This window comes from Daphnia pulicaria, chromosome 6, assembly GCF_021234035.1.
Source record: "Daphnia pulicaria isolate SC F1-1A chromosome 6, SC_F0-13Bv2, whole genome shotgun sequence".
Taxonomy (NCBI): Eukaryota; Metazoa; Arthropoda; class Branchiopoda; order Diplostraca; family Daphniidae; genus Daphnia; species Daphnia pulicaria.
In genome coordinates this window covers 4,182,259-4,210,139 of record NC_060918.1, presented here as the reverse complement: position 1 = coordinate 4,210,139, position 27,881 = coordinate 4,182,259, and the positions used below count along the sequence as shown (strand labels likewise).

Genomic DNA, 27,881 nt, shown 5'->3' with positions numbered 1-27,881 from the left:
TTGCCTACCGAGATAAGGAGCTGCGCTAAGGCCGACTGCTGGTAAATAGTGTGCAACGGTAATCGCACCCTTGAGACATACATATGCACGCCCGGACACGTATACACATTTGACCTCAGTGAAGGGAACAAATGAGCATAAACAAAATTTCCATTTTTTTTTTTTTTTAGATTAGTTATGTAATGTACAATCACATCTCTCTGGCGAAAGCGATTTTAATTAAATTTTAATTCTTTATTTTTTTTTTTTCGTTTTAAACATGACTTTTTTTTAAATTGCTCTCTTAATAGTTTACTAGTTTCTTGACAGCTTCGAAGCAACGCCATTTGTCGGGCATGTAGAACGGCTCAAACATGTGCGGGAAAGGTGTGTCGAATCCCGTGACACGCTCAATGGGCGCCTCTAAATTCAGGAAACACTCGTGCTGTTTTCGGGGTAGAAAGAAAGTGTTGAATTAATTCAAAGAGAAGCATTGATTGAGATCGTTCACCTTATCATCACAGCCTTTTTATTTTTTAAAAGTTACCTGAATGCTGGCCGCTATTTCAGCTCCAAATCCGGACGTCAATGGCGCTTCATGGGCTATCAACAATCGCCCCGTTTTCTTCACCGACTAGAGAAACATAGTTAGAAAGCGATTAACGAAAAATAATAATCATAATAAAATGGCGAATAGAGTCAAAACAACCAAGATCAATATAAAAAAAAAATGGCGAAAGAGAGGCAAAAAGAAACGACAATCACATTGGATAATAAGTCAACAGGTTTCACTTCCGCGTCTCGCCTCACCGACCCTCCCACAATTCGAATATTTTTGTCCAAACCTGGTCGTTGTGCCCACAATTAGAAATCGGCAGCTCTACTGTTACAACCACCGCAACAACAACAACAACAACAACAAAAGGGCTGGGTGATAAACGAAAACAGAAATACAATTCCAGCCATTCAGCGCAAATGTCAAGAGAGAAGTTTCACTTAAACCATGTGACTCTCGTTTCGGATTGCTTCAAAATTTCTCATTTTTAATGGTATCTCCCTTTTTTTTTAAAACAATTTTTATTTTTTCCCACAGCAACGGAGAGAAAGGGCATAATGTTACCAACCTGGGCGATGGTCTCCTTGTCCCACGGGAGAATGGTAACCAGATCGATCAGTTCGCACGAAACGTTGAGCTGATCCTTGGCTAGTTGGCAGACTTCGCGCAGAACATGAACCTGGGTGCCCCAGCCAACCAGCGTGATGTCATCTCCTAATGAAATCAGATTAATAAAACCCATATGTTGGCGACGTTTCTCTTTTTATCGTCGGGCGAATAAAATCCCGACATCAATAATATGTTTACACGTCTCAAAAGATAAGACCAACACATGATGATTTGATTATGGACACAAACCTTCGACTAGGATGTCGGCTTTCGACAACGGCATAGTGTAATCTTTGACTGGAACCTGTTCGACGGCGCTACGGTACAGGATCTTGGGTTCGAAGAACAAGCACGGGTTTTTGTCACGAATGCACGACAGGAGCAAGCCCTTGGCCTTGATGGGCCCTCGGGGAACCACAACCTTTTAAAGACAACGTACAGAACCGCATTAAAAACAAAAAAAAAACAGTGTCACCTATCATCCATGACAAGAAATTCAGGTTTCACCTTGAGTCCGGGGCAATGAGCAAAGAAAGCTTCAGGGCTTTGGGAGTGGTACACCGCTCCATGCCCTACTGCAGAGCAAGGAGCACGGATGGTCAGAGATCCACAATCATAAATGCCCCCACTCCTGTACCGGTATTTGGCAGCTTCATTGCATATCTGGCAAAAATAATGATTTCGAACAAGACCTGTTTAATGTTTTGAGATAATGAATATAGCTTCAGGCTCTTGAATGATACCTGATCAAATGCTGGAAGGATGTAATCTGCAAACTGAATCTCTGCAATGGCAGTGGCTCCAGCAGTGGCAGCTCCAATACCAAATCCAGCAATTCCTTGCTCACACAGTGGGGTGTTGAAAACTCTGGACTTGCCGTGCTTCTCCTGGAGGCCAACTGTGCAGCGAAACACACCACCAAATGCAACATCCTCACCAAAGATAACTGCAAGCAAATCAAAATTCTTAAAAAGTGCAAAACCATTTGAATTAATTGTCATGTTTACTTACCAGCAGTAGGATCTTGGGTTAGAGCTATATCAAGTGAATTATTGATGGCCTGAAACAAATTCATCCGCTGAGTTTCACCTGCGTGCAAATCAAATTCATTTTAACGATGCCATGCATTCAATATACATCAAAATTAATCGATTGGCGAACCTTCGGAAGCAGAAACAGTATCTGGAACGAAAGTGAAATGAGACAACCGCTGAGATATTCTTAACGGGCATTTATTGTTGAGAATGAGATTCCGTTTAATGAAAGTACGGAGAGCCATGTTTACACTTAGCAATTTTACGTCGATATCGTCTGATTCCAACTTCCGATTATTCGTTATTCCATCACCAGAGCTGCCATCTATCGTTGCGAACGGTCATCTCTTGAACCAAACGCAATGCCGTTCCTTGTTGTCTACTCTAATCGATTAGAGCAGCACTTCTTCCTGTTCCGCGGGTCACGAAATAAAAAGTTATCGCCCCCATGTGACCCGGATGGCGTATCAAGTTGGCGAGCGATCATTTTCAATTTTCTTTTCTTTTTATCCAGAATTTAGTTCAACATTTAACCGCAATTTTCTCCCAACAAAGAAACCTTACAACTTTTCGTGGGCTAGTATACAAATAGACCCAACACAATTGAACTCGGCCATAAAAATGTAATGAGAATCCATGTTTGCTGTGACGAAATCGATTGGCAATTCAACCTTGAAGGGCATTCGTTGACTTGACGCTCCCAATGTGATAGGATATCAATATTATGGCATCCCACGAGAGCCCAACATCAACAATCATCCGTCAGGATAATCGCGTACGACTGTAAGTCTAAGCTCACTCGTACATAGTCAAGTCTGTAGTGTGGACCGCAAGTGTAAATAACGAAGAACAACCATTTGATCATACATTTTTATTTGTTTTTACTTTTTTAAGTTTATTACCAGAATGGCGCCTTTATTTGTCGCCTGACCCGTCACTTGAACCGGGCCTATAACCAAGCTATAGACGATCGATAAAATTCGCCGTTCTCATTCCTATTCAAAGTGCACCAGTCCCTGAAAACGATAGTGCGAACATTGACATTTTGTCATCGGACACATGGAGTCGAAAATGAAGCCGGCCAGCCCAGTCAGCGATCACGATCTACTGACGCATCACAAGCATGCGCAGAAAAATGGGAACGAGATAGTCGTTTTCCACATCTCGGTGCCGGAAGAAGCCGAGTCGAAAAACACCGGATCGCAGGATCATCGGCAAATGCTGTCCACCAAAGTGTACCCACGGAGATGGCTGATGCTCTTTATTTTCGTCACAGTCTCTATGCTCAACGCCTTCCAATGGATCCAGTTTTCTATCATAACCAGCTTGCTGATCAAGTACAACCTATATCATTATCATACGTATTAAAGTAGCTACGTACCGAGCTCATATCTTTTTTTGTTTGATGTATCTAGATATTACGGCGTCGAAAGTCAAACTGTCAACTGGACGTCATTGGTTTACATGGTGGTTTATGTTCCATTGATATTTCCAGGTGCCTGGGTCATGGATAAAATGGTCAGTCTAGACATGGGAAAACAGGAATTTCAGAGTGCAAATGCTGATAACAGCAGGCCATTGAAAATAATAAATAAATAACTCCCGGGTCTAAATTTATCTCTCAATAGGGTTTACGAGTGACGCTGTTGATTGGAAGTTTGGGGACGGCGGCTGGCGCGTGGGTTAAAGTATTATCCGTCGCTCCCGATCGCTTTTACGTCGCCCTCATCGGTCAAACGATCGCAGCCGTTTCGCAGGTCTTTGTCTTGAGCGTCCCGCCCAACATAGCGGCGACATGGTTCGGTCCCGATCAAGTTTCATCGGCCTGCTCCATAGGAGTCTTTGGCAACCAGGTAAAAACATTTCAGCTAGTAATCTGATGAAGAATAAATTTGGAATAATCGGATCGAGTTCAACTCAGTCCGGTCCGATTCGAACGATCACATCAGTATGCTGATGGGCTCTCTCTAACGGAATATTTATGGAAGTTATGATACAGCTATATGCAAGAAACATATCCTGGTCGTAAAAGGAAGACTCGTAAATTTATTAGATACTTTGTCTGTATGCCCATCAATATACAGTTAGGTGTGGCTCTGGGTTTTCTCCTGCCGCCCGTATTGGTGAAGGACGGAACTATTGAAGAAATCGGCAGCGGACTGAGTCTCATGTTCTACATTGTGGCCGGATTATGTACGGCTGTTTCCATTCTCGTCATCGTAGGTATATCAATTCGAAAAAATTCAAATTGACAAAGTTTTATAAAGCTGCTGCTATTTACATATTATGAATGTCAATTTCCATTTGATTTGAATTGCAGTTTTCCAATCCAAACCGCCGCTGCCTCCGAGCCTGGCCCGTTGCTCTATCGACTCGTCGACGGACTCGTTGAATTATTCGCAATCGATTAAACGGATTATGTGGAACCGAGACTACGTCCTTCTCTTGGTCACTTACGGCATCAACGTAGGGGTCTTTTACGCCATGTCGACCCTCTTGAATCAAACCATTCTCCAGCATTTCCCAGTAATTAGGCGTCGACAACTTGAGCAATTGCAATTAGCGTAACGAGCCAACAAATCATAATGACGTCCAATTATTCCCGGACGTGATATAGGGGCAGGAAGAAAGTGCCGGGCAGATTGGCTTGACGATCGTCGTCTGCGGAATGGCCGGCTCCGTCCTGGGTGGAGTTATTCTCGACCGCACTCATAAATTCAAGTGAGACTTGAAATCGTTTCCATAATGGACGTGACGATTGATCGCCAATTATAACAACTCTCGTTTTCGTGTCTATAGAGAAACGACGCTAGCCGTCTACGGAATGGCCGTCGTGGGAATGGTTGCCTACACTTTCACTTTCAATGTGGAGATCATCGCTGTCACGTTCGTCACGGCCGGCGCCGTAGGGTATGTTATATCGAATTACACTTGTATTTATCTTTTGATTTGATTTATTATATATTGATGTGACCTGTTTTCTTTTGATTTGTCGATATTTGTGCGGTCTGAATTGGTCAGCTTTTTCATGACGGGATACCTTCCGGTGGGATTTGAATTTGCCGCCGAACTCACCTACCCCGAACCGGAAGGAACCTCATCCGGGCTGCTCAATGCGTCCGCTCAGATTTTCGGCATCGTGTTCACTCTTTTAGGTGGGTGGTTGCTGGACGATTACGGTGACCTCGTCTGCAACGGGACGTTAACGTTGGCTTTGTTCATTGGAGCCATTGTGACAATGTTCATCCGTCCGGAACTCAGACGTCAGAGGGCCGTCAATGGTTTCAAATAGCCGTTGAACCATCATCATTTTGGCTCGTTGGACGATTGTGCCATCAGTTTGCGACTGCGGGGACTTTCGCTGTTTTATTGTTGCATGTGTACATGGACCATTTTTTTTTATTCCAAATAAAAACGGGAATGATTACTCAACTATTCAATGATGGAGTCGAATTGTAAAATGATTATGGTCTTTCCAGTTATGCTGCTTTTTCATTGCATAACGTACGGGAATTTTTTGGGCGTATATAATATAGCAGTGCAGCAAACAGTAGAAGCGAGCTCAAATCATTTGCATATTTGTTTAAAAAAATTTGAAATGTAGGCTACAGTGGGGGATTTTTCTGTTATTTCCAAGTTATTATTATTGCTTTGAACTCTGATTAGTAAATCATTTGTTACAAAATTTTATTTGTTTTCGGGCGAAATTGTACAAGAACAGACACAAAAAAAGGAAAACGAAGGACAAATGTGAATACGGTGATGCTTAATTTATTCCTGGTTTTTTTGCTTACAAAATCAAACAGCGCGCCAACCATGTAAGGTAGCAGAGAATTTGAATTGCTCAGATTTCTGTCATGGATTTAATCTAGAAATGTTTCCCTTTCATTAGATGCACAAACAACAGCGACATCCCGTTATTTCTCGTTAAATTAACAAAAAACAAGAAAAATCGATTGGTGAGAATGCGACGTCTGCTAAGAGACAAAATGAGCGGCTAGTTCAAAATCCAAATATGGGCATGAACTCCGACGAGATGTTCTCTTTTTTTTTTCTAGTCCAAGCTAATTATATAGTACAGCTTAAGGCCAACGGGTTCTACTACTCTAGCATCGTTTGCGTCCAAAACTCTGTCAAGAGTTAAAATCCTTAACAAGAAGAAGAAAAAAGGCACAAGGCTTTGTTAAAACACAGAATTTAATTAGTTGCTCATTTTCTTTGTTAATCTTCCATTGTCCGGATGCGAGCACAACAAACCATTCCGCGCTCCCGTTCCCGCCAGGGCCTCGACCAATTCTCTAACGCAACATAACAGCAGCGCTCTCGTTTCATTTTGTTTTTAATTACATCTGAATTAATATTAAAGGAAGTATAATAGAGGAAGAAGACGAAATTCGGTTACGTGTGTTTACTCTATTGGTTTACGATCTCATTTTCGTTTATTTCACGATCGATAAAAAAATGGATTGAATTAATAAAAAAATTTAACATTTATATTATAGACCAGCCTTGAATAAGCAGTGCAGCAGTGAAAGGCCGGAATAATCCCCCCGAAAGATAGCAGATAAATTCCTTTATTTTTAACAGCTCGGTGCGTGTATAAAAGTATGCCGTCGGCAGCAGTCGCATTGTCGCTGTTTGTTTCTCTCTGTCGGCGTGAATTTTCGGTTTTTTCTTCTCGCGGCGGAACTTAACTCACGAAGAGTATCTAGACAAGTTGAGGCCAAGGCTGAAATCGGCTTCTCTGTGGGCCAAGGCCGCAGCACCTCTAAACACTTATGGATTTACATTTTTTTCTTCTTCTTCTTCTTCTAGTTTTTCGGTCGTGTTATTTTCCTCTTTTTCGTCTATTTCGGCCGCTGGCTTTCGACCAATGAAAAGAGCGGAGCGGGATGGTCTCAGACTCGTTCGTCTCGATTCTTCCCCCCCATTCCCCCATTTCGAGGCGGAGCACGGCACGCCTATAGCCTCGCCATCCCGTTGACAAAAGACTAGGTAGCGTCGCTGACCGTTCCGCTTAGACGAAAATCACGCGTTTGGCATGTAGGAACTTGTTTACCTTTCCAATCGACTCTCTCGCATCGTACCCGTTCACTTGCAAACACACACTTCACATCGGTCTCCTGCTGGTGCTGTTGTTTTACTTTTTCTTGTATTGTATTCGCGCGAGCGACGTATACTAAACTCGCAATTCCGACCATTGCCTCCACCCTCTGGCCTTCTGCCCACCTATAGCTGCTGTTTCGGCCATTTCAAGTCTCACAAAAAAAGAAAAGAAAAGAGGAAAACCCATTTCGGCGAGATGGTGTCAGACCAGGAGACAAACCAATTGCGTTATCAGTATTCTCCCATAAGTCCGGCAGTCGGGAGAGAAGAACAAATCGTTGCTGGCCAAGAAGAGGAGGAAGTTGTTGGCGCAGCAGAAGAGGAAGTCCAGGCCATGCTGGACAACGTCAAAAGTGTCGCTCCCATCATCGGTGCCATTAGTGGATCGCTGCAGCCCGTCAAGAATCATTCATCAACGGCGTCGTCGATGGAAATCAAATTGTACGCCCGACGATGGGTCATGCTCATCATTTTCGTTCTCGTCTTTATGACCAACGCTTTCCAGTGGATTCAGTTCTCCATCATCAACAATTTAATCACAAAGTGAGTGACAATTAAACAAATTAATGTATTTTGGTTTCATTTTGCGGAATGATCTGTTCGTTCTATCGCGTGATGTGCAGGTATTATGGCGTCGAGAGCTCGACTGTTGACTGGACCAGTTTGGTTTTCATGGTCGCCTACATTCCCTTAATTTTCCCTGGGGCCTGGATCATGGACAAGATGGTAAGTACTACTAAAAACTTCAAATTCAAATGAAACATTTTAATTGCAGAAAAATTGAATTCATTTCATTTTCCACAGGGTCTGAGAGTGACGTTATTGCTCGGTGCTTTCGGAACGACAGCCGGAGCCTGGACAAACGTCATGAGCGTCGCTCCCGATCGGTTTAATTTTTTAGTTTGATAATTAAGTCATTCAATGCAACATTTAACCATCATTATTTTTGGTATCAATTTCGTAATTCAGATTTTACGTCGCCCTAATGGGTCAAACGCTTTCGGCAACGGCCCAGGTCTTCCTTTTAGGTCCGGCTCTAAAAATGTTTATGGATTTCACGAATGAATAAAATTGTAATTTATTGTTTGTTTTTAAAAAAAAAGGAGTTTCTCCCAACGTAGCGGCAGTCTGGTTTGGCCCGGAACAAGTTTCTTCAGCTTGTGCCATTGGCGTCTTCGGTAGTCAGGTGAGGCAGAATTCACGTTGAAATATTTTTAGCTCTGACATTGAAAGCAGCAGACATGAGTTAAAACTTTGAAATTATATGGATGTTTTAGTTCGGTATCGCTCTGGGTTTTCTCATCCCACCCATTTTGGTTAAGGATCATGAACTTAAGGAAGCCATTGGCGACGATTTGCTTTTCATGTTTTACATCGTTGCCGGAGTCTCCACTCTCTTACTGCTGACCGTTATTATCGGTAATTTTAAAATTCTTTATTTTTTTGTCAGTCCATTTTTAACCTCGCTAAAAATTTACGACGTTACTAGTTTTCCAAGCCAAGCCAAGCTTGCCACCGAGCACGGCTCGCTACCTGGCGGCCCAACAGCCTTCGCCCACCCCGTTGACCTACTACCAGTCCGTCAAACGGATTGTCACCAATCGGAATTACATTTTGCTCTTGTTCACTTACGGCATCAACGTGGGAGTGTTTTACGCCATGTCGACCTTGTTGAATCAGGTCGTTCTCCAACACTTTCCGGTAAGAAACAGCACAATAACACCCTTGATCGTGATTATTGGTACCAAAAATGTATAACCGTTTTGATTTTCCAAGGGCGAAGAGGAAAATTGTGGCCGAATAGGATTGACTATCGTCTTGTGCGGTATGGTTGGCTCGGTCCTGTTTGGCTTCATTCTCGACAAGACCCATAAATTTAAGTAAGTTGCTGTCGTGTGTCGTCCCCCTTCGCGTTTGGTTATCTGTGCTATAATTCACGACCGGTTGACCTCGGTGAGATTCCAATGTTTGTTTTTCAACTTTTATCCTTCGCCACCATTTAGGGAAACTACTCTAGCTGTCTACATTTTCGTTTTGGCCAGCATGGCCGCCTATACTTTCACCTTCAAGTTGGATCACATTGCCATAACTTTCGTCACGGCCGGAGTTACGGGGTATCTAGCATTATATTACACATTTGTTTGATGTCTTTTTGGGCTTCATAAAAATTGGGTTTGGCCAATTTTTGTTGACGTATTGTTCGTTTCAGGTTTTTTATGACGGGATACTTGCCAGTGGGATTTGAATTTGCAGCTGAATTGACCTATCCGGAACCCGAGGTGACGTCAGCCGGACTGCTGAATGCCTCGGCCCAGTTCTTCGGCATCATTTTTACTATTCTCGGCGGATGGTTATTGGCAAATTACGGCTCTCTGGTTTGTAATGGAACAATGCTGGGCGCTTTGTTGGTGGGGGCCGCTCTGACGCTGCCCATTCGGGCCGAATTGAAACGTCAAAAGGCAAACCAGACGGGCGAGGAATCGAAAGATGCCATTAAAGACGGCAATCCTTGACTTTGGCTTTGTATTTATTGAACAATCATTTCTGGAAATTTATATTCGAGATGCATCTCTCTCTCCAACTTTCCATATTTATATTTGTCGTTCCATTTCTAATAACAATAAGGGTTTAATTTTTTATAATTCAGTGAAATTCATTGAAATGTCCGGTCCATTTGTATTTCTCATATATTTAAATTAAATTAATTTGTTTCTCTGCGGTAATAGTTTGAATTTGTTAAAATGAGAATAAACGCCATTCACAATCTGAGACTGAGAACTTTATTTTATCAAAATTCCGTTGGTCTGAATTAGACCCGTATTACAATTGACCTCAACCAAGATCAGCCAGCATAGTTTGAACGAGTTTTCGTTCGTGATAGGATTTAAGAACTAGTTCCACATGTACAGGCATGCATATGATGGACGATGTTCCTGGTTAATAAATAACCGAGTATTTGAGACAAAAGGCGAGTCCTTCAAGTAAAGAAAGACCTCGACCCACCTACGCCGCCGCTGCATTATTTTCTGGCTGCGCTAGCTGCTGTGCTGGACTATACGGGGCGAGGTGTAAATTCCCAACGAGTGTCATTTTCTTGACGTCCGAAATGGGCTGTGAGCCTGCTGCTGCTGCTGATTATCACCCTCCCGCTGCGCATATAGTCGTGTGTCATCTGAAAGCTTCGGACTTATACGAGGCCGCTCACTTTAATGGACTTTACCGACCTGTCAAGATGTATTATTGCGCTGTGAGACGGCGTATAGGCACGCTTTAACGGCGTTGAGCAAGAGAAAAGGGAAATAAGTGACCGTGAAACGAACTCTCATTTTTTTGGCAATATTGTCGATTCGAAATGTGCACACACACAAACGCAGATGGCATATACAGGGATAGGAATCGTTCTACGAGAACGTTCATTTATATTTGACTTTTTCTACCGGAGACTTGCTTTAACTTTCGCAAACAAGAGAGACACAAGAAAAAGCATTATTACGTAGATATTTATAGTGTTAGTTATAAGGATAAAGCCAAAATAAAAAAACAAAACAAGGACGCGGACCTTTTTTAGTAGAAAGGAAAAATTTGCTATGGTTAATTGTTGTTCACCATAACAAAACGTTAGTGCTGCCATCATGGGGGGAAAAAAAACTTTTACAATTTTACTTGTCATTTATTTAAAAAAAAATGCAATTTATAATCTTATTATAATTCATAAATCATTTATCAATCATTCATCATTATAAATCATTTATAAGCCACTTAAATTGGAGTCGATGTATGGATTGGCTCTAATTACTTCAAATATAAATGTCCAGTGCACCAGTTTAACACCGCGCTCGTAGCCAAGTGGTTAGAGCGTGGGAAAGTAATAAGTTCTTATGTTGGTTCAGATATACTTACATGATGGTCTAGTACATCTTCCAGTACGAAACAATTCGCGTGTTCCTGCAGGCATGTGTATTGAGTATTGGGCGATAATGAGTTCGGCTTTATTGGTAGATAGCTACGTGTTTACATAAGGATTATATACTCCAAGACTTGGTACCTAACACATAACTTAAGGCGTACTACACTAGACTTGTATCTGGATCAGCGTTTCGTTTATAAATAGTCAACAGTTACAATTTATTGAAAAAGTAACGAGGTTTCGAAATTATTTTCTAAAATTATTATTTTTTAAAAATTTGTAACATAAAATAGCGGGAACTAATAATCTCTTAATCAGAGAAGTTCTTCATCGTTCAAAACCTTGTTCCCTCGATTTCATTTTTTCATTTCGTTTTTTAAGACTTACACAAACACAAAACGTTTTCGTTACATTTTTGCTGGGGGTTTTGTTTTGTTTTTAGTTGTAATCCTACCGCAAAACCCATTATGAAATTCATAAATTCCGTTGTCTGGTAAAACCCCAAAAAAACGTGTACAATTTATTTGATTTACAGTGCATGTGTAAATATGTGCTATTGCTATAGATTGCGCCAAATATTTCCAATTATTGCATCCGCAAAAGCGATAGCTTAAGCATAATAATCAGGTCATGGAAACAAATGGCCAATGTTATTGCCGATGTTTCGACACGACGGGAAACAAAAAGTCCTGAATAAATTGGGTTTTATACCATCAGCCATAGCCAACATTTAGGTTGAGACATATTCGACTTTTGATTTGATCTTGAGAATTGACTTGTTGAGTTGATCACAGATTGTACGCTTGACTTGAATGCATTAAAAAACCTAGATTCAACCATGTACTACGTGAGACTCTTCAATGTCAGCTTCATACAACCCGAAATGGAACTCTGTCTCTGTCTGTCCTTTAATGCCTCTTTATTTTTCTTTCAAAATCATGGACCGATGGGGCCTCATTCATAACTTCCTAGCGGTTTACAAATCTATGCCAAGGTATAATATAAATAATCAAAATGCCACTTTTAGATTGATAATCGAACATTCAAAATCTACCAGATAAACTAAATTGAGTTATCATTCATTATTTGTGTTATTTCCTTAAAAAAGCCAAGCTTTAGTAGGAGAGACCGGACCCATACTATATTGGACTACAATGCAACATACATATTACTGCATGACTGTCACTAATCAATCATATTATGCATAACTATTTACTTTGGTTTTTGGTTAACGGATTGTGAGAACAGCTGAGACCAGTGACCGTGGGTTTGCCCGCATTTATTTTAGCTCGCGTTATGCAATTTAAGACGAGGTAATAACGGGATGTGTAACAGGCGTTATATGACGATAAGGTGGGAGGATGCCAAACCAGGTAATTTAAATTAAAGTCTACAGTTTTCAACAGATGAATGTCGGGGATGTAGCTCAGATGGTAGAGCGCTCGCTTAGCATGCGAGAAGTACGGGGATCGATACCCTGCATCTCCAAGTCCTTTTTTTCAAAAATTTCAATGATTTTGGAATAATACAAGATACTTATTGCACAGTACTATAATTACACATTTTAAAATTTCACTTAACGCCTAACAAAATATATGTTTCCGTAATCCATATAGGAGCACTAGAGCAGAGAGCATGATTTTTTTCCACAGGAATTCTTTACACCTTGCTTTTGAGATACGCTCCACTTGAATTAAAGTTTTCAAACTCAACGTTCCATGACATCTGATGTTCACGGAATGTTCCATTAAATCCCACAGTAATTTTTTTCTTTTACACATCTATGAACCTGAAAAAATGTATTTAGCTACAATTTGAATTCCAGAAAATTTTCCATTAATCAAATCAATCGTGAATATTCAACAGGCGCAATAGCAGGAATGTGCACACATAATAATTTTTTATGTAGCATTATGCTAATAACTTTTGTCTATATGTTCATTCTAAAATTAGGATTCGGGAACAGGAATAATACGTGATCAGGGTTTACCTCGCAACGACAATTTATTTGTCTTGCGAGTTTCTGTGAAGCATGGGGATGTAGCTCAGATGGTAGAGCGCTCGCTTAGCATGCGAGAAGTACGGGGATCGATACCCTGCATCTCCAGAAATACTTTTTTCTCACTTACTGTCGACAACTTAACCATGTACAACTCTGAGTGGTTTCTTATTTTACTGTAAAATTATACAAAAATTAACATTCCTTTATAAACATAAGAAAAACCATGGAGTATGAAAAGATAAAAAAATTTATAATTTCGGAAATTGCTGAAATTGGAAATTTCGGAAAACCACTATCTATAATCGTGCTTGTAGAATAAACTGGAATACTCGGCTAATAAGCTTCCCAGTTTCCAGTTAATTTTGTTGATACTGTTAATACTGTTGCAATTATTAGTTGATAATTAATTGATCAGGTTGTTTCCGACTCTTTTTCTGATGGTTTGCTTGACGCAAAAGAAAACGAAAAAAATTTGAAATTTCAGAAAATCTCGAAAAATTGAAGGCATATGAAATTTTGGTAAACCTGAAAAAACCCCGGAAAAAACCCATCACCAGAATATCCACGCAAAATTTCTGCAGTTTCACTTTTTAGAAAGAAAGTCGAGAAACCCTTGAAACATTTTAGGCTAGCACAAAATAAGGAGTAATCAAGATAAGATGATGTACAAATTCTTATAATTGTAAATAAGTGTATTGTAAGTGTATTATAAGTGTTGAGTGTTGGTAGTAACGTTTACCGTTTACCACACCACACCCATGCCATTTGATTGTTTCCGTTGCCGTGCCTTATTACCATTTTTGCATATTTGGACGGAAGTCAACAGCATTTAGAATGGCAACTTTCTCAAAACCCGAAGACGACAGTTTTTGATCAGTATCCGTCCCTTTCTGTTACTACAGGTTCAGTTACTCTGACATAGCAAAGTCTATATCTGTAAAGAACATGTGCGGAGAGAAGCTTCAGTCGCAACAGCGCTCAACAGAGAAAGTTGTTTGGCGAGTTCAAACGATTTCTAAAAGCTAGTCCGTATAAATAGAGACATTTTTGGACATACCGAGACTTTATTGTGTGAGGTGCTGATCCCTATAAATCATACTATATACCGACCATGCCAATTGATTTCACAAGTTTGCGATTTCTAAGTGAAATGTTGGCTCCACCCATCACATCTTCCACAAAAGGTTGGAAATTCCGAACCAGTTTTGTTTCGAATCAGTTTTAGATTGTTCGTCTACGAGTATAAACCTCTGAAATTCCGTCCACACCTCTCTATAAGGCTATACATTTCTGTTATTATCGTTTTTGGGAATTAACAGAGCGTCCAGTTTTTTGGTGATAACCTCTACAGAACGTCTAAACCAAGCAAATTGCAAATCCTCATTTCCAGACTGTAAGTTATACTACACGCCACGCACCCTAACAGAATGACGTTATTTGTTCATCTGATCTCATTGTAGTATTGTACGTATATACGTGAGGTGGCAACTTTTGATCCAATTATCTGTTTGATTCTATTCACTTTCATCGCCTTCTTATTTTTAACTTGAATTTCTCTTTTCGGGTTTTAATATTTTTAGCAAAGCGTTGCTCTAATATTCTTTGAGACTCGGCAAAATGTTGTACGCTTCTTTGCACAGCGATAATGGGTCATAATGCGCTAAATCGTACACATTTTGGATTCTTATAAGGATACCTTTACTAAAAATAACCTATTGTCCATTCTAATCTAAATATGTATAATTGTATATTTTTCTTTCAAAGTTTCAATCATTCTCACCTTTGTCCTGCTGGAATTCCAGCTTATAATTACATCTTTACAATTTTGTTATTTATTAGACACCTTTTGAAGTGAATTTTCACAAGAAGGAATGGCGAAAAATAAATTGCAAGTTAATTTCCCGGAAGACGTAAAAGAGTTGAGTAAAGGAACAACAACAAATCATCATAATCAGCTCCAGCACCTTTCTAATAATGACCCATCTCCTGTGGCGAATACAAAAGTGTACCGCCGCCGATGGCTGATGCTTTTCATTTTCGTTTTGGTGTTCATGACCAACGCCTTTCAGTGGATTCAATTTTCAATCATCAACAACTTGATTATGAAGTAAAAAGGATTTATTTTGAAATGTGATACTGGGCAACCAGCATGACAATAGCTCTGATATTTATTCTTGTTTGCCTTTGCCACACATTTTTCCGCATTACTCAGATATTATGGAGTAGGAAGTCAAGCCGTTGATTGGACCAGCTTGGTTTTTATGGTAGTTTACATTCCATTCATCATTCCTGGAGCATGGATTATGGACAGAATGGTAAAATGATCAATGATTATTAATGCATTTTTTTTTTTTTTCTCGATTTCTAATATTTTAATTTTTAATTAAGGGTTTACGAGTCACCGTTCTACTGGGAGCCATCGGGTCCACTACAGCAGCATGGATCAACGTTATGGGCGTTGCACAGGATCGATTTTACGTAATTGATGAATAAGTTTTACATGTATTAGAAAATGAATAACAAAGATTTCATTTTATTCAAACAAGGTGATTCTCATAGGTCAGACAATCGCATCTATCGCTCAAGTTTTTGTGTTGGGAGTTTCTCCCAATGTGGCGGCCGTTTGGTTTGGGGCGGATCAAGTTTCGCTAGCATGCTCTGTCGGGGTATTTGGAAATCAGGTAAAAACTTACAGAGAGATTGGTGAATTTGATTAACTTGTTCAGTTTAGATAGGTGTGTCTCTTGGATTTTTAATCCCTCCGATGATGGTAAGAGACCACGATAACTTGGAAGACATCGGAACAGACTTGAAGCTTATGCTTTACATCGTAGCCGGATATTGCTCCGTGTTGCTCTTAACCGTCATTTTCAGTATAAACTATAAAAAAACTATAAATCTATTCAATTATAAACTGATCATTTCTGTTACGGATGGTGAGTCTAGTTTTCCAAGCCAAACCTCCTCTACCGCCAAGTGGGGCTCAAAGCCTTTCATCCAAACAATCGTCCGCCACTATATCGGAATACTTTCAATCGCTGAAAAACATAATAACCAATAAGGGTTTCCTACTGCTTTTCACTTCCTATGGGATCAATGTCGGCGCCTTTTACGCCATGTCCACTTTATTGAATCAGACGGTTCTGCTTCACTTTCCGGTATAACGTTTACTACAGCAGTCACCATTATACAAGATTCTATTGTTAATTATTCATTTTGTTCTGCTGGAAATATTTCAGGGCGAGGAGAAAAATTGTGGCCGAATAGGGTTGACTATTGTCGTGTGCGGTATGTTTGGGTCCATTCTTTTCGGAGCTATCCTTGACAAAACCCATAAATTCAAGTAAGTTTAGTTGCTTGTGCCACTATATATACAGATTCTGAGATTAATTGACGTCTGCAAATACTGTAATTTTAAGCCAGATAATTACAACAATTTTTTCTAGGGAAACGACTTTGGTGACATACTTCTTTGCCCTAGTTGGAATGGTAACTTACACTTTCACTTTCCGACTTGAATATATTCCCATCACTTTTGTTGCGGCAGGAATCGCTGGGTAGGTTTAGCTCTCATACAATATCTTTTTATCAATGAATAATGGTTTAAAAGAGCATGCATCAATTTTTAATATTGTTTTAATTGTCTGTAGTTTTTTCATGACGGGATATCTGCCCGTGGGATTTGAATTTGGCGCCGAATTAACTTATCCGGAACCCGAAGTCACTTCGGCGGGGTTGTTGAACGCCTCCGCCCAGGTTTTTGGCATCACCTTCACACTTTTGGGAGGCTGGCTGTTGGGAACCTATGGCTCCATGGTGTGCAACTGTTTATTATCAATGGCGCTGCTGGTTGGTTTCGCCATGACTTTCCCCATACGCCCGGAGCTTCGCAGACAAAAGGCCAATCAAGAATCCATTTTCGCTATCCTGGGTGGCGAAAAAGTCAATCCTTTGCCAGTTTCTGCTTGAAAATTGAAATGCAGTAGTATATAGCTTTATAATTGTTACGGTGAAAATAAAGAAAGTAAAAGCCGTTTATTCAGGTCAGATATCGCTCTTCCGTATATGCAATACACGCGCTGTGTTAATCTATAGTAATTAAAATTCGACTTACTACATGTGCAAGGTGTTTAAATTAATCCCGTATTTCATATTTCTGAATTTAAATGTTTGAAAATGTGACGAGCTAAAATAATAACGCAGACATGTTTTACAATAAATATTTTTAATCAAATTTAAAGAAAAAGTTTTATCTTGAAGATAAAACAAGATTTTATTTCGGTGGAACGCCTTCCACCTCCTCTTTGATTTTCTGCAAGAGCAACCGTCGATATTGAATGGTACGCTCGTCCACCTCGGGAGACGCTTCGCCGGCCAAGGCCGCTCGAGCGGCACGTCCAGATCTCGGTCTAGACATTCCCGGTTTACTACTTTCTCCTGCCGCCCTATCCGTCCGCTCTTGCTGCTCCAACTGGAGTTCTCGCTCTTTCCGCTTCTGGCTGAGAATCTTGTCACGCTGAGCCCGCAACTGCACGCGACGTTGCTCCACCTCTGCCGGATCAGGAATCCTCATTGCAACTAAATCAGCATGAGCAACGATTTTATTTTTTAAAATACAAGTAATTCTTTAAGAATAAATAAACCTTTGGCTGGAGATTCAACTTGATTGGCTGGCGTAGGTTCATTGGTATCCGGCAATGTAGTCACGCTCTGTTCATCTTCAACACTCAAATTTGTCTTGAGAAGTCCAGCAACGGAAGCAGCCAGAGCTCGGTCAACTTGACGTTCACTTAAAATTAGAATGTGTTTCTCATTGTATTGTAAGTCCTTTTATCCAACCATTTTACCTTCGCGCTTTTCTTGGACTTGGGCATTTCGTTCGGCCACATGTTCCGCCAACGATTGTCGAATGGCTTCGTTGATGTCTTCCTCGGAAAACTCATCGACAGACGATCGATTTTCAATGGCCGGGCCGTCGTCGGGATGATTGCGTTTCTGACGAAGCATTTCCACTGCTTCGTTGTGCAGTTGCTCATTTTTAGAGCGCATCAGAACTTTGAAGCGATCGTAATCTCCAGCCGATTGCACGGGTTCTAGTAATTGCTATAACAGATCATGTACAACGTTTAAAATCAATGTGGCGTGAAATGAATGAAATATACTGTATAATGTGTGAAGAATAAATGAGCCATAGTTGAATTACCTGTAAAGCCGCCGATCGAACGGATGGCTGAATTTGACTCAAGGCTGATTCTAAATGTTCCGGCTGAAGGCTTAAATCATCCATGTAAGCCCCGAGCATGACATCCACCTTGCATGAATCAGAAATTATGTACAAATCTTTTATGTAATTTGCTGCTGGCTCGATCAATAGAAGAAGCGTCACAAGGTGTGACTTGACTTTGTACAACATCTCACCAGATTACGGAAATCCTTATGGATTCCCAGGTACTCACTCTCGTACTGTTCGCCATCACCTTCAAATACTTTCAAATTTCACAATGTTTAAATTTTAAATTTCGGGTAAAACCTTTATGAATTATGAATAAGAAATTATTAAAATTTTCGTGACTCAAAAATGGTACATTCTAGTTTTGCTTGTTAAATAAGTTGTCTTACGCAGAATAACAAGCAGACGCAGAAACAGACTATTAAAAATACATATATAAAGCATTGAAGCTATACATACAGGAACATGAACCTAATATGTCGCTATAATAATATTAGTTATGTTATCATACCTACGGACTTCTGCTCTATGAAGTTAAGAATTGGCGTATTCCAAATGGGACCACGAAGGTAGGCCACCAATGAATCCAGAATCCAATCGGCGTTGTTTTCGTTGTCTGTCTCACTTTTCGCTTGCTCCATGGCTGAAGGTGGTAGTTTGGGACGGTTCTGGAATTGACAGATCGCATCTACAATTGAAACTCTCCTCCGGAAAACCGGACTGTTTAACTCCTGTCCAAGCGTGCGATCCATGGCGTGGTCATAGCAACGAAACGATAACAAACACAAACCCTCAGATAGACCGCGTCCAGGCGCGTCCTGTACTCGAATCTTGACCGATTTCGCTGTAGAATTCTTCGCCCGCAAAATTTAATTTTCTTGATTTTTTTTTATCACGAATTTTTTAATTAAATAATAAGAATGATCATCCCATTTTATCAATCCTTTCGAATTTTCAAACCGCATACGTTTTTGGATTTTCATTAAAAATCGGGAAAAATATAAAATTATATCCACTCAAAAATAATATAGACTTTTGCGATCCTCAGTCCTCACCCCATCTTTTATAACATATTCCTCCCCCTAATTTATTTTTAAATTGATGGATTAACCATGATATTCGTGATGGATTTTCATAGAATGAATACGGTGATATTTTTCTTAAAGTTCCCTGGATTAAATAAGTTACGAGAATACGGAGAGTCCCGATGCATTAATATTCCGTAATATGTTGATATTGCTATAAAATAAGACGAAGAATTCTTTGTTGTTGCTTGAATATATATTTTTCATTGAGAGTAAGTGTTTTTTTGTTATTATTTAAAAAAAAATCAAATTTAAACTAGATAAAAACATAATTAATGTGTTTATTTTCTGAGAGGATTATGGCTAGTGATTTTTCCAATTACAAAATACAAAGTTCATGTAAAATATTTGTTTTTGCAATTATGTGGAGGTTATAAACTACTTGAATTTACTACAATTAGGAACAATTCACAACTAGGGTTTTCTAGGTCGAATCGAATCTTACCCTTCAGAATGGGCTTCACTTTCTGTCGTCTGCAATGTCAGCGGTGGGTTTTTATCCTTGGAAAAATCAAAACTTTGAACCACACTAGCTATTGCAGTCTTTTTTGTTCTAGTTAATTCCATGTTCACCACAAAAAGTTAAGTTTGTTTAGCTATGGCAGATTCAGGAAATAATTCTAGAGGTAAAGAAAGAGGTGGGTTTCGTGGTAGAGGCAATAACAACTGGAGGTCTAATAGATGGAGAGGACGTGGATATCAAAGAGGCCGAGGATCAACAAGAAACAATGACAACAATAACGGTAATGAGCAACTTTAATTTGTTTCTGATTTATTCTAAAATGTTTATAAAGATATTAGAGATCCTCCTTCAAACCAAAATATTCAATCTTCTGACAGCGAGACACCAGCAAGGCAGAGGAATCGTATAAATCAGCATTTCCCACCAGTATCTTGTCCATATAAAGGGTGGAAACATTACTTCCCATCAGAAGGTATCAACACACTTAGAGAATTGAAAGATTTATCTAATAAAACTTATAAATTTCCAAAATTTTCACAGATTTTGTTCCAACTACGAGAACAGTTCAAAAAATTAATTGGTCAATTGAGTTATTTTCCAATCAAGAAGACTTGTGTGACTTCAGTGCTGCAGTAGAGAATGGCGGATTTCCCCTAGATTATAAATTCTTGATTGAAGATCAATACTTTTGTGAAGTATGGCCTCAGTTCAAAGATGATCTAATTAATACCCCTACAAATACATTAGCAGTGCTGAGTCTAGCAATGTACCAGGTAAATAAATTGAAATATAACCTGAAAATAGCATGTTTCATGTAACTACAGCATGTATTCCACAGCTGCTTGTGGAAAATGCCGAAAAAGATGGGAACGCTGACGCGGAGGATGACCTCTCTCAGAGAAGCAAACTAGCAAATGACGTACCTTATATTCGTGCTCGATTGATCAACTACAGAAAAATTACTCCCCTCAAGAATCTTCGTGCTGCCCTTTTCGGAAAGTTGGTCGCCGTGTCTGGAACCTGTGTGCGGGCATCCAACACCACTCCTCTGTGCCTATCTCTAGCATTCCAATGCCGCACATGTACGGGCGTAATGACTTACCCTCAAACTGATGGGAAATATGAATCACCACCTCGCTGCATCTTAGATAGGGATAGCTTGCAGTGCACTGGAACCAACTTCGACCCTCTCAGAAGTTCGACCAAAAACGTAACGATAGAATGGCAGTCGATCCGCATTCAAGAAAACAGTTCCGAAAATCTCGTAATTATCTTACCATAATATCTCATTAGGTTACGACATGATTTATGATGGACTTTGGTTGCTCATGCTTTTAAAAATTCAGGAAATAGGCAGGATTCCACGGTCAGTCGATTGCGAATTAATGGAAGATCTGGTGGGCACTTGCACTCCGGGAGAAGTGATCACGGTGATTGGCATTGTTAAGGTATATACTTTAACTGTCCACAAAATAACTTGAGCATAACATTGCTTTGTTCGAAGGCTGTTAACGTGACAGACTCCGATCGTGGATCTAAAGATAACAGCATGTTCACCTACTACATTGAAGCGGTTTCCATTCATAACCAAGACCGGGGAAGCAAGGCTGAAGCCGAAACCGAGCCGTTAAGTGAAACAACGTCTTCATGTACTGGACTTCTGACGTTTAACATGAAAGATTACCACGCAATTCGGGTTAGTCTTATTTCCTTACAAGAATACGGTCTTGAATGTATTAGAATTCAATTTATTTTCGTCTTTGATTTCCATAATTATCTTTTTAAATATTCCTGAACATTGTTCCAAGCGTTTGAACAACATTTTTTCGCCCATGAAAAAAACTGTTTATTAACTGATAATGATTATAAAAAACAAACAAACCAAAGCAAACAACAGCTTAAAATTAAATAATTTTTTTGTATTACAATTACAGAAAATTCACGAAGAACCAAATCTATTTGCCTTTCTAGTGGCTTCGCTATGTCCTTCCATATATGGCAACAATTTAGTTAAAGCAGGTAGCCTATTTGCAATCTTTTGTATCTTACGAATATGACATGGTATGTATGATCTCATCCTTCTAGGACTGCTTCTTGGTCTCTTCGGCGGTAACAATTCCCCGATATATGCTTCGAAAGGTCCGTTTTCGAAAAGAGCCGACATTCATGTTTTGATCGTTGGTGATCCTGGTCTCGGGAAATCCCAAATGCTCCATGCCTGCTCTATGGTTTCTCCACGAGGTTCATTAAACACCTATCTTTGTTTCCTTTTTTTTTAAAAATTTGGCCTTTTTTTTAAAATGCAGTGATACTTATTTTTACAGGTGTTTTCGTGTGTGGTAACTCAACGACGAATTCCGGCTTGACAGTTACTCTAACAAAGGATGGAAAAACAAATGGTAACGAGTACACTCTAGAAGCTGGCGCTCTGGTATTGGGAGATCAAGGAACGTGTTGTATTGATGAATTTGATAAAATGAGTGGACAGCATCAAGTAAGTATTCTGTCTAAAAATTATTTGAAATTTCGTCCCAGTAACGTTTAGTTATTGTTTTCATTCGTTTAAGGCTTTATTGGAAGCTATGGAACAACAAAGCATAAGGTACAGTACATGTCAAAACTATAAAAACCCAAAGCAGTAAAAGTTTTTATGAGACAACTAAATTTACTTTTATCAGTTTGGCTAAAGCTGGCGTTGTTTGCACTTTGCCTGCACGCACATCCATTCTTGCTGCCGCCAATCCGGTGGGAGGTCATTATAACCGAGCTAAAACAGTATCGGAAAATATTAAACTTGGACCAGCGCTTCTCTCCCGTTTTGACTTGGTTTTCCTCTTACTAGATCGACCGGACATGGTACATATTGGCATTAAATCAATTTATGTAAAATTTAAAAAAAAATTAATATTCTATTAGACCGTAGATGTGATGTTGACTGAACACATTATGGCGTTGCATGCCGGAAAAAAATCTATTAATTCCAATGCGTCTAGGTCTGGCGACTGGAGAAATTCGTCCTTGGTCAGTAGTTCAGAGAAAAATGAAAACACTCTCAAGTAATCACAATGATGTTATTTTAGGGTAACATTTTGTTGTAGTTTAGCGTTAAGCCTATTCTGAATTTGTTCACAGAGCTCGACTTGTTTTGGATGATGCCAACGCAGATCTTCTACCAGCGCCTTTACTTAGGAAGTATATTGCTTACGCTCGGGAATACGTTCATCCTGTATTGAGTGAAGAAGCTAAAAAGGAAATCAACGATTTTTATTTACACTTGCGCATGTCGCAATACTCCAGTGATTCGACTCCAATCACTCCTAGACAGTTGGAATCCCTTGTGCGACTTTCTCAGGTACAGACAAAAGAGCCAAGTTTTTCTTCATAATCGTTCTACAAAATTAATGAAACCAAATTGTGAAAATGTAAGGCGCGTGCTAAAGCAGAGCTACGCATAGAAGTGTCAGGGCAAGACGCCCGCGACGTCATAGAGTTGGTGAAAACTAGCTTTGACGACGTATTCAAGAACGAATTTGGTGCACTGGATTTCAGCCGCTCACTAAATGGTTCGGGTATGAGTTCCCGCAATAAAGTAAGATACAACATACTAAGCTTCTACACCTGTTGTAATGTGCTACAAATATATTTCGTAATACCTTCAGGGCAAGCGATTCGTCGAATTCCTTCAATCCTATGCCAGCAAGAATGATAAAACAACTTTCAAACTTGACGAACTGAAAACTCTGGCAGATCAATGTGGAGTGGGCCAAAAAGGAAACTTTAAGCAATTCATCGATACACTTAACAATCAAAATTATTTGCTGAACAAGGGAGGTTGCGTTTATAAGTTGGTAACTTAAATTGAGTTCTTGAAATGGTCGGTTGGTTGATGTGTGTACTGTGAACAGGACGTGCACGATTACAAAAGGTTGCCAAGAAATTGAAATAAACACTGAAGATTTGAAAGTAGTACATATGAATGAGGTGAGAGTTCTTAGTAATGCCCTATATAGAAGAAAGTTACACATGTAAAAATTGAACAGCTTTTCTGAGGAGGTAAAAACGGAGATGATATTACTTCCGATTTAAAAATAACGGATGACTGTGCGGATGCCTACAGACCGTCAATCACTTTTTTTTTGGCAGAATAATTCGCCAACGACTACTAGTATCTTACCGTCGACAGTTAGAAATAGTTAGTAAACATGAAAAAAGTTCCCCAAATGACAGATGTTCCGACCCCGAGATACGACGCCCCGTCCTACACCTCCTTAGTTAATGCACATCCCATCAGACTAATAAAGTTGAATCATAGAGCCTCGATCCTTTCCTACACCGATCCACCGCACTGAAAACAAACATAGGCAATCAACATTTTTACAAAACGTAAATTGTAAATGATGACGTACCTGGCAGTTCTAATTTTTCTTCAATTATTTCAACATATTTGCGAGCATTTTCAGGCAAATCATCAAAAGTTCTGATACCTTCGGTGGACGTCTCCCACCCAGGCAACGTTATGTAGTTGACCTAAGGAAGAATGGGAAATTACAAATAAAAACTGGAAATTTAAACTAAATTTATAGTGGAAGTACTTCAACAGCAGCTAGTTCGGTGGTACTCGTTGGAAAGTGGTTCAGTTCTTTGCCGTTCAAACTATACGAGACACCAATTTTGATCTCTGGTAGGACATCCAGAATATCCAATTTGGTCAGGGCGATACTGTAATGAAATGAAGTTAAGAACTTAAAATTGCCTTCTAATTTTCCATTCTAACAATTGTTTAGATTAAAATCATGAAATTAATTAGATAATAATTTTAAAAAACTTACGCTGTATAGCCGTTAACCATATGCGTGTGGCGCAGCACCGCTAAATCCAACCACCCACAACGCCTTTTCCGCTTTGTAGTTACACCGATCTCACCGCCACGCGTTTGAAGCAATTCTCCAATTTCCTAAACAAATTATTCAAGTGAAAAACTGAGTGCACGTAAAAAAATTCTGTATTACGTTTAATTGTTCCGTGGGGAAAGGACCATCTCCTACGCGTGTTGTGTAGGCTTTCACTACACCGTATACATCTCCAATAAGTGACGGAGGTAGACCAAGCCCCGTGCAAACACCTCCGACACTGCAGTTTGATGAGGTAACATAAGGATAAGTTCCTAGGAAATAATACTTGGTTACATGTGTCAAGAAAAAAAAACGTAAATTTTGAGTTACCAAAATCAATATCCAACATGGCAGCGTTAGCACCTTCGACCAAGACTGTTTTACCAGCTTTCACAGCTCCATTCAGATAAGAAATGGTCTCCACCACAAATGGACGGACTTGCTCGGCATAACCCTTGTATTTTTCGAGTTCTGCATCAATATCCACATTCAAGTCAGGCAACATGCGTTGGTAAGCTGCAACCAAGGTACGCAATTTTTCCGCAAACATAAGCGAATCACCTAAATAAAAAAGTAATGAATAAAAAAATCATTCATTGCTTGAATTGCTTCTTTGTGTAAAGATTAAATTGTGATATGTACCCAACAAGTCGGCGATGCGGATTCCATTACGTGTGGCTTTGGAGGAATAGGTTGGTCCAATTCCTTTTTTTGTTGTTCCCAAGGACTTGCCACCTTTTTCTTGCTCTTGTAACCCATCAGCTTGCTTAAGAGAGAGAAAAAAAACATCATAAGCTGCAACTAACTGTTATTATTATACACAAAATATTGTAATTAAACTCACTTGATGAAAATCAAACACCAAATGTGCTCGATCAGAAATTAAGAGACAGTCTCTCAGATGAGTAAGACCCTTGGCTTCATTTTTCTGAAGTTCTTCAAACATTTGGGGCAAGTGTACAACCACACCATTACCTAAGAAAATAATTTATTAATAAACAAACAAGATAGAAACAATAGAAAGTTAATTACCAATAATTGATTTGGATTTGGGGTTAATGATACCACTGGGCAACAGATGAAAATCATATTCTTTGTCGCCCACAACAACAGTGTGACCAGCATTGTTACCTCCCTGAAAACAATGAAAAATATTAGTAATGAATCTTGTTTCCATTTTAAATGTGAAGAAACGCTGTACATCTAGAAAAAAAATGTGAAGCTGCAAAAAATTAAGCCTCATCAACTTACGACTCAATACATTTTTCACAACAAACTAATTGTTTATACTACATCTCAACCTAAACAAATTATCATTTTCCGTACCCAAAAAATTAATTTAAATACATGCATAGGTTTAACTAACAAACTGAGCATACAGTAAAATGATAAAATATTTCTAGGCGATACCTGGCATCTGGCTACTATGTCGGCATCACCGGCGAGCATGTCGACCACTTTTCCTTTTCCTTCGTCACCCCATTGTGCACCTAAAATAACCGTAGCCTTATTTTTCACTTGATTAGCTTCAAGAAGTCTTGGTCGTTTTGCTAATCTCGTCTCCGATTCTTGATCGTTGTGTCCATTCGCCTCCTTTTTCGTATCTCCCATTTTTGTCTACCCACGTGTTGCTGGTCGTGGTGGAAATGGGCAGTGCAAGCCACTCACTTCTTGTCGAACGCCGTTGCCGGGATACTACCATAAAACCATGTAGTGTATAAGTCGTCGTATAGAGTGACCTTGGTGGCGAAAACTGTAGTCGGCTGAAAATATTGAAAATCAATGAGATTTGTAAACCAATTACTAATCTCTAACATATTTTCTAACTTCTAAATCTGTTCTATCAATCAAAATGTATTGTAAGTTTTTTGTTTGACATAAGATATAGTTATAATTATACTATTCATAATTATTCTTTATATTTTTTTTAAAGGAGCTTGTAAATATACTCGAGAATAGATGGCGGTGTTCGACAGTGCACAACAATGCACAACAGACAACACCATGGAAAAAAATAAAATAAAAAATCAGATAAAGACATAAAAATGAAACAGAAACTTTTCTTAAGACACCAAAACAATAAAAACCAGAAAGAAGAGGAACTTTATATAAATAATCGATAGGGGGTGCAGTACGATAGATGATGATAACGTGCGCAGAATACATTTTCAAGATGATTGCGGCGCCCTTCGAACGAGGGATCTCAACTTAGATATTATATCAATAATTAAACTATACTACTGTGAGGAAAATTGTGCAACGTCACTTTTAATCTACAAGGTAATTAAGCACTTAGGAACAGAAGAGATAAGAAATTATTTTAATATCAAACACATTGTAACTTTGTAAGTAAAAAATTGTTAATAATGCCCGTATAATAAATTCGGAACAAAAAATTTACATGATTTCTCTTTGATTAACGAAATGGGACTTAGGTGTAATATTCAAGAAAGTTTTAAAATTGTTCCTTACTTATATGTGTCTTAATCTGGACGCTGTGGTGTTTCGCGGCCTTTGCTGCGTCGGTTTAAATAAAACACAGTGGCTACTCCTTACTCCCTAGTCAAATCCGAACAGGAATAACTTTCGTAAAAGCCCGAAACCGTGGTTTCTCTCGTACCTTTATATGTTTAAGGTGGGCGACGGTGGAGACGACTGGCGAGAAACACGGAGTCGAATAAATCTCGCGGGGATCTGGTTCAAAGAAGAAAGATGATGGAATATTCGTTAAGATGGTGAAAACTTGTTCTTAGCATGTGGTGCAATTTGAAATAGCTTAGTTTATGAGTTATATTATTAAATACAGTAATGGATTCGGCACGTAAGTCTATAATCTAAATTAACTAATGCCATATAATCACAGATGATACAAAAATTCATCATGCGTGACGGAGACTCAGGTGATCGGAACTGACATACTGGATGCAGGTTATTTCCAGTCGGCTCTTGTTGGCAGGATGTTTTCATCATGATAAGAGGTAGTAATGTGAAGCTCATGTCACGCGAGAAAATCAGAAG

At 39.4% G+C, this 27,881-nt stretch overlaps 7 protein-coding genes across 9 annotated transcripts; 4 read left to right on the top strand and 3 right to left on the bottom strand.

Moving 5' to 3' along the window:
- Window positions 1–219: 219 nt before the first annotated feature.
- LOC124342428 (2-oxoisovalerate dehydrogenase subunit beta, mitochondrial-like) lies at window positions 220–2,475 on the bottom strand. Its single transcript, XM_046795419.1, has 8 exons — window positions 2,306–2,475; window positions 2,156–2,233; window positions 1,888–2,090; window positions 1,652–1,807; window positions 1,394–1,565; window positions 1,104–1,249; window positions 527–613; window positions 220–424 (listed from the first exon to the last, which is right to left on the bottom strand). Exons 1-8 carry the CDS (start codon window positions 2,421–2,423, stop codon window positions 284–286), a joined length of 1,101 nt encoding a protein of 366 aa, XP_046651375.1. The 5' UTR covers window positions 2,424–2,475; the 3' UTR covers window positions 220–283.
- Window positions 2,476–2,972: 497 nt separating this feature from the next.
- Window positions 2,973–5,610, top strand: LOC124342416 (feline leukemia virus subgroup C receptor-related protein 2-like). The gene is made up of 8 exons (XM_046795405.1): window positions 2,973–3,515; window positions 3,594–3,696; window positions 3,807–4,031; window positions 4,263–4,401; window positions 4,499–4,704; window positions 4,796–4,899; window positions 4,978–5,088; window positions 5,200–5,610. Exons 1-8 carry the CDS (start codon window positions 3,238–3,240, stop codon window positions 5,468–5,470), a joined length of 1,437 nt encoding a protein of 478 aa, XP_046651361.1. The 5' UTR covers window positions 2,973–3,237; the 3' UTR covers window positions 5,471–5,610.
- A 1,565-nt stretch (window positions 5,611–7,175) lies between these two features.
- On the top strand, window positions 7,176–10,053 carry LOC124342409 (feline leukemia virus subgroup C receptor-related protein 2-like). The gene is made up of 10 exons (XM_046795398.1): window positions 7,176–7,827; window positions 7,908–8,010; window positions 8,089–8,171; window positions 8,254–8,312; window positions 8,388–8,470; window positions 8,562–8,703; window positions 8,774–8,985; window positions 9,061–9,164; window positions 9,288–9,398; window positions 9,494–10,053. The coding sequence occupies exons 1-10, from the start codon at window positions 7,481–7,483 to the stop codon at window positions 9,795–9,797; spliced, it is 1,548 nt and encodes a 515-aa protein (XP_046651354.1). The 5' UTR covers window positions 7,176–7,480; the 3' UTR covers window positions 9,798–10,053.
- A 4,158-nt stretch (window positions 10,054–14,211) lies between these two features.
- LOC124342415 (feline leukemia virus subgroup C receptor-related protein 2-like) lies at window positions 14,212–17,281 on the top strand. Its single transcript, XM_046795404.1, has 10 exons — window positions 14,212–14,586; window positions 15,033–15,300; window positions 15,406–15,508; window positions 15,582–15,671; window positions 15,740–15,874; window positions 15,925–16,066; window positions 16,140–16,351; window positions 16,433–16,536; window positions 16,640–16,750; window positions 16,844–17,281. The coding sequence occupies exons 2-10, from the start codon at window positions 15,065–15,067 to the stop codon at window positions 17,160–17,162; spliced, it is 1,452 nt and encodes a 483-aa protein (XP_046651360.1). The 5' UTR covers window positions 14,212–14,586; window positions 15,033–15,064; the 3' UTR covers window positions 17,163–17,281.
- Window positions 17,210–19,171, bottom strand: LOC124342432 (cilia- and flagella-associated protein 36-like). The gene is made up of 6 exons (XM_046795423.1): window positions 18,935–19,171; window positions 18,612–18,679; window positions 18,397–18,504; window positions 18,041–18,296; window positions 17,837–17,971; window positions 17,210–17,771 (listed from the first exon to the last, which is right to left on the bottom strand). The coding sequence occupies exons 1-6, from the start codon at window positions 19,062–19,064 to the stop codon at window positions 17,467–17,469; spliced, it is 1,002 nt and encodes a 333-aa protein (XP_046651379.1). The 5' UTR covers window positions 19,065–19,171; the 3' UTR covers window positions 17,210–17,466.
- An 801-nt stretch (window positions 19,172–19,972) lies between these two features.
- LOC124342385 (DNA helicase MCM8-like) lies at window positions 19,973–24,167 on the top strand. 2 transcript variants are annotated; one of them, XM_046795362.1, is made up of 16 exons: window positions 19,973–20,251; window positions 20,303–20,443; window positions 20,512–20,744; window positions 20,810–21,053; window positions 21,120–21,235; window positions 21,318–21,419; window positions 21,476–21,667; window positions 21,906–21,990; window positions 22,057–22,212; window positions 22,296–22,465; window positions 22,539–22,573; window positions 22,650–22,827; window positions 22,888–23,027; window positions 23,104–23,323; window positions 23,399–23,560; window positions 23,631–24,167. In XM_046795362.1, exons 1-16 carry the CDS (start codon window positions 20,107–20,109, stop codon window positions 23,826–23,828), a joined length of 2,517 nt encoding a protein of 838 aa, XP_046651318.1. In that variant the 5' UTR covers window positions 19,973–20,106; the 3' UTR covers window positions 23,829–24,167. The 2 variants fall into 2 exon arrangements, with proteins under 2 accessions (XP_046651318.1, XP_046651317.1); XM_046795361.1 differs by having other exon boundaries at window positions 20,810–21,235.
- On the bottom strand, window positions 23,847–27,462 carry LOC124342418 (adenylosuccinate synthetase-like). Of its 2 annotated transcripts, none has more exons than XM_046795408.1 (11): window positions 27,336–27,462; window positions 26,274–26,626; window positions 25,896–25,998; window positions 25,708–25,838; window positions 25,506–25,629; window positions 25,194–25,424; window positions 24,981–25,135; window positions 24,801–24,925; window positions 24,564–24,690; window positions 24,378–24,498; window positions 23,847–24,316 (listed from the first exon to the last, which is right to left on the bottom strand). In XM_046795408.1, exons 2-11 carry the CDS (start codon window positions 26,472–26,474, stop codon window positions 24,264–24,266), a joined length of 1,371 nt encoding a protein of 456 aa, XP_046651364.1. In that variant the 5' UTR covers window positions 26,475–26,626; window positions 27,336–27,462; the 3' UTR covers window positions 23,847–24,263. The 2 variants fall into 2 exon arrangements, with proteins under 2 accessions (XP_046651364.1, XP_046651365.1); XM_046795409.1 differs by having other exon boundaries at window positions 26,274–26,558; window positions 27,336–27,415.
- Between the last annotated feature and the right edge of the window lie 419 nt (window positions 27,463–27,881).

Excerpts from the sequence above, each read along its gene's own strand:
- LOC124342432 (XM_046795423.1), bottom strand. The coding sequence starts at position 19,064 with ATGGAGCAAGCGAAAAGTGAGACAGACAACGAAAACAACGCCGATTGG. Across the intron at positions 18,680-18,934 it reads CATAGAGCAGAAGTCCGTAG|TATTTGAAGGTGATGGCGAA; the intron begins GTATGATAACAT and ends GAAATTTGAAAG. Across the intron at positions 17,972-18,040 it reads AGTCCAAGAAAAGCGCGAAG|TTGACCGAGCTCTGGCTGCT; the intron begins GTAAAATGGTTG and ends GTGAACGTCAAG.
- LOC124342409 (XM_046795398.1), top strand. The coding sequence starts at position 7,481 with ATGGTGTCAGACCAGGAGACAAACCAATTGCGTTATCAGTATTCTCCC. Across the intron at positions 7,828-7,907 it reads ATCAACAATTTAATCACAAA|GTATTATGGCGTCGAGAGCT; the intron begins GTGAGTGACAAT and ends CGTGATGTGCAG. Across the intron at positions 8,011-8,088 it reads CCTGGATCATGGACAAGATG|GGTCTGAGAGTGACGTTATT; the intron begins GTAAGTACTACT and ends CATTTTCCACAG.
- LOC124342428 (XM_046795419.1), bottom strand. The coding sequence starts at position 2,423 with ATGGCTCTCCGTACTTTCATTAAACGGAATCTCATTCTCAACAATAAA. Across the intron at positions 1,250-1,393 it reads AGCCGACATCCTAGTCGAAG|GAGATGACATCACGCTGGTT; the intron begins GTTTGTGTCCAT and ends TGATTTCATTAG. Across the intron at positions 614-1,103 it reads ACAAGGAGACCATCGCCCAG|TCGGTGAAGAAAACGGGGCG; the intron begins GTTGGTAACATT and ends ATGTTTCTCTAG.
- LOC124342418 (XM_046795408.1), bottom strand. The coding sequence starts at position 26,474 with ATGGGAGATACGAAAAAGGAGGCGAATGGACACAACGATCAAGAATCG. Across the intron at positions 24,691-24,800 it reads ATGGTTAACGGCTATACAGC|TATCGCCCTGACCAAATTGG; the intron begins GTAAGTTTTTTA and ends ATTTCATTACAG. Across the intron at positions 24,317-24,377 it reads AGAAAAATTAGAACTGCCAG|TGCGGTGGATCGGTGTAGGA; the intron begins GTACGTCATCAT and ends GTTTGTTTTCAG.
- LOC124342385 (XM_046795361.1), top strand. The coding sequence starts at position 20,107 with ATGGCAGATTCAGGAAATAATTCTAGAGGTAAAGAAAGAGGTGGGTTT. Across the intron at positions 21,668-21,905 it reads AAGATTACCACGCAATTCGG|AAAATTCACGAAGAACCAAA; the intron begins GTTAGTCTTATT and ends TTACAATTACAG. Across the intron at positions 23,028-23,103 it reads AAAAATGAAAACACTCTCAA|AGCTCGACTTGTTTTGGATG; the intron begins GTAATCACAATG and ends ATTTGTTCACAG.
- LOC124342415 (XM_046795404.1), top strand. The coding sequence starts at position 15,065 with ATGGCGAAAAATAAATTGCAAGTTAATTTCCCGGAAGACGTAAAAGAG. Across the intron at positions 15,509-15,581 it reads CATGGATTATGGACAGAATG|GGTTTACGAGTCACCGTTCT; the intron begins GTAAAATGATCA and ends TTTTTAATTAAG. Across the intron at positions 15,672-15,739 it reads TTGCACAGGATCGATTTTAC|GTGATTCTCATAGGTCAGAC; the intron begins GTAATTGATGAA and ends TATTCAAACAAG.
- LOC124342416 (XM_046795405.1), top strand. The coding sequence starts at position 3,238 with ATGGAGTCGAAAATGAAGCCGGCCAGCCCAGTCAGCGATCACGATCTA. Across the intron at positions 3,516-3,593 it reads ATAACCAGCTTGCTGATCAA|ATATTACGGCGTCGAAAGTC; the intron begins GTACAACCTATA and ends TGATGTATCTAG. Across the intron at positions 4,900-4,977 it reads GACCGCACTCATAAATTCAA|AGAAACGACGCTAGCCGTCT; the intron begins GTGAGACTTGAA and ends TCGTGTCTATAG.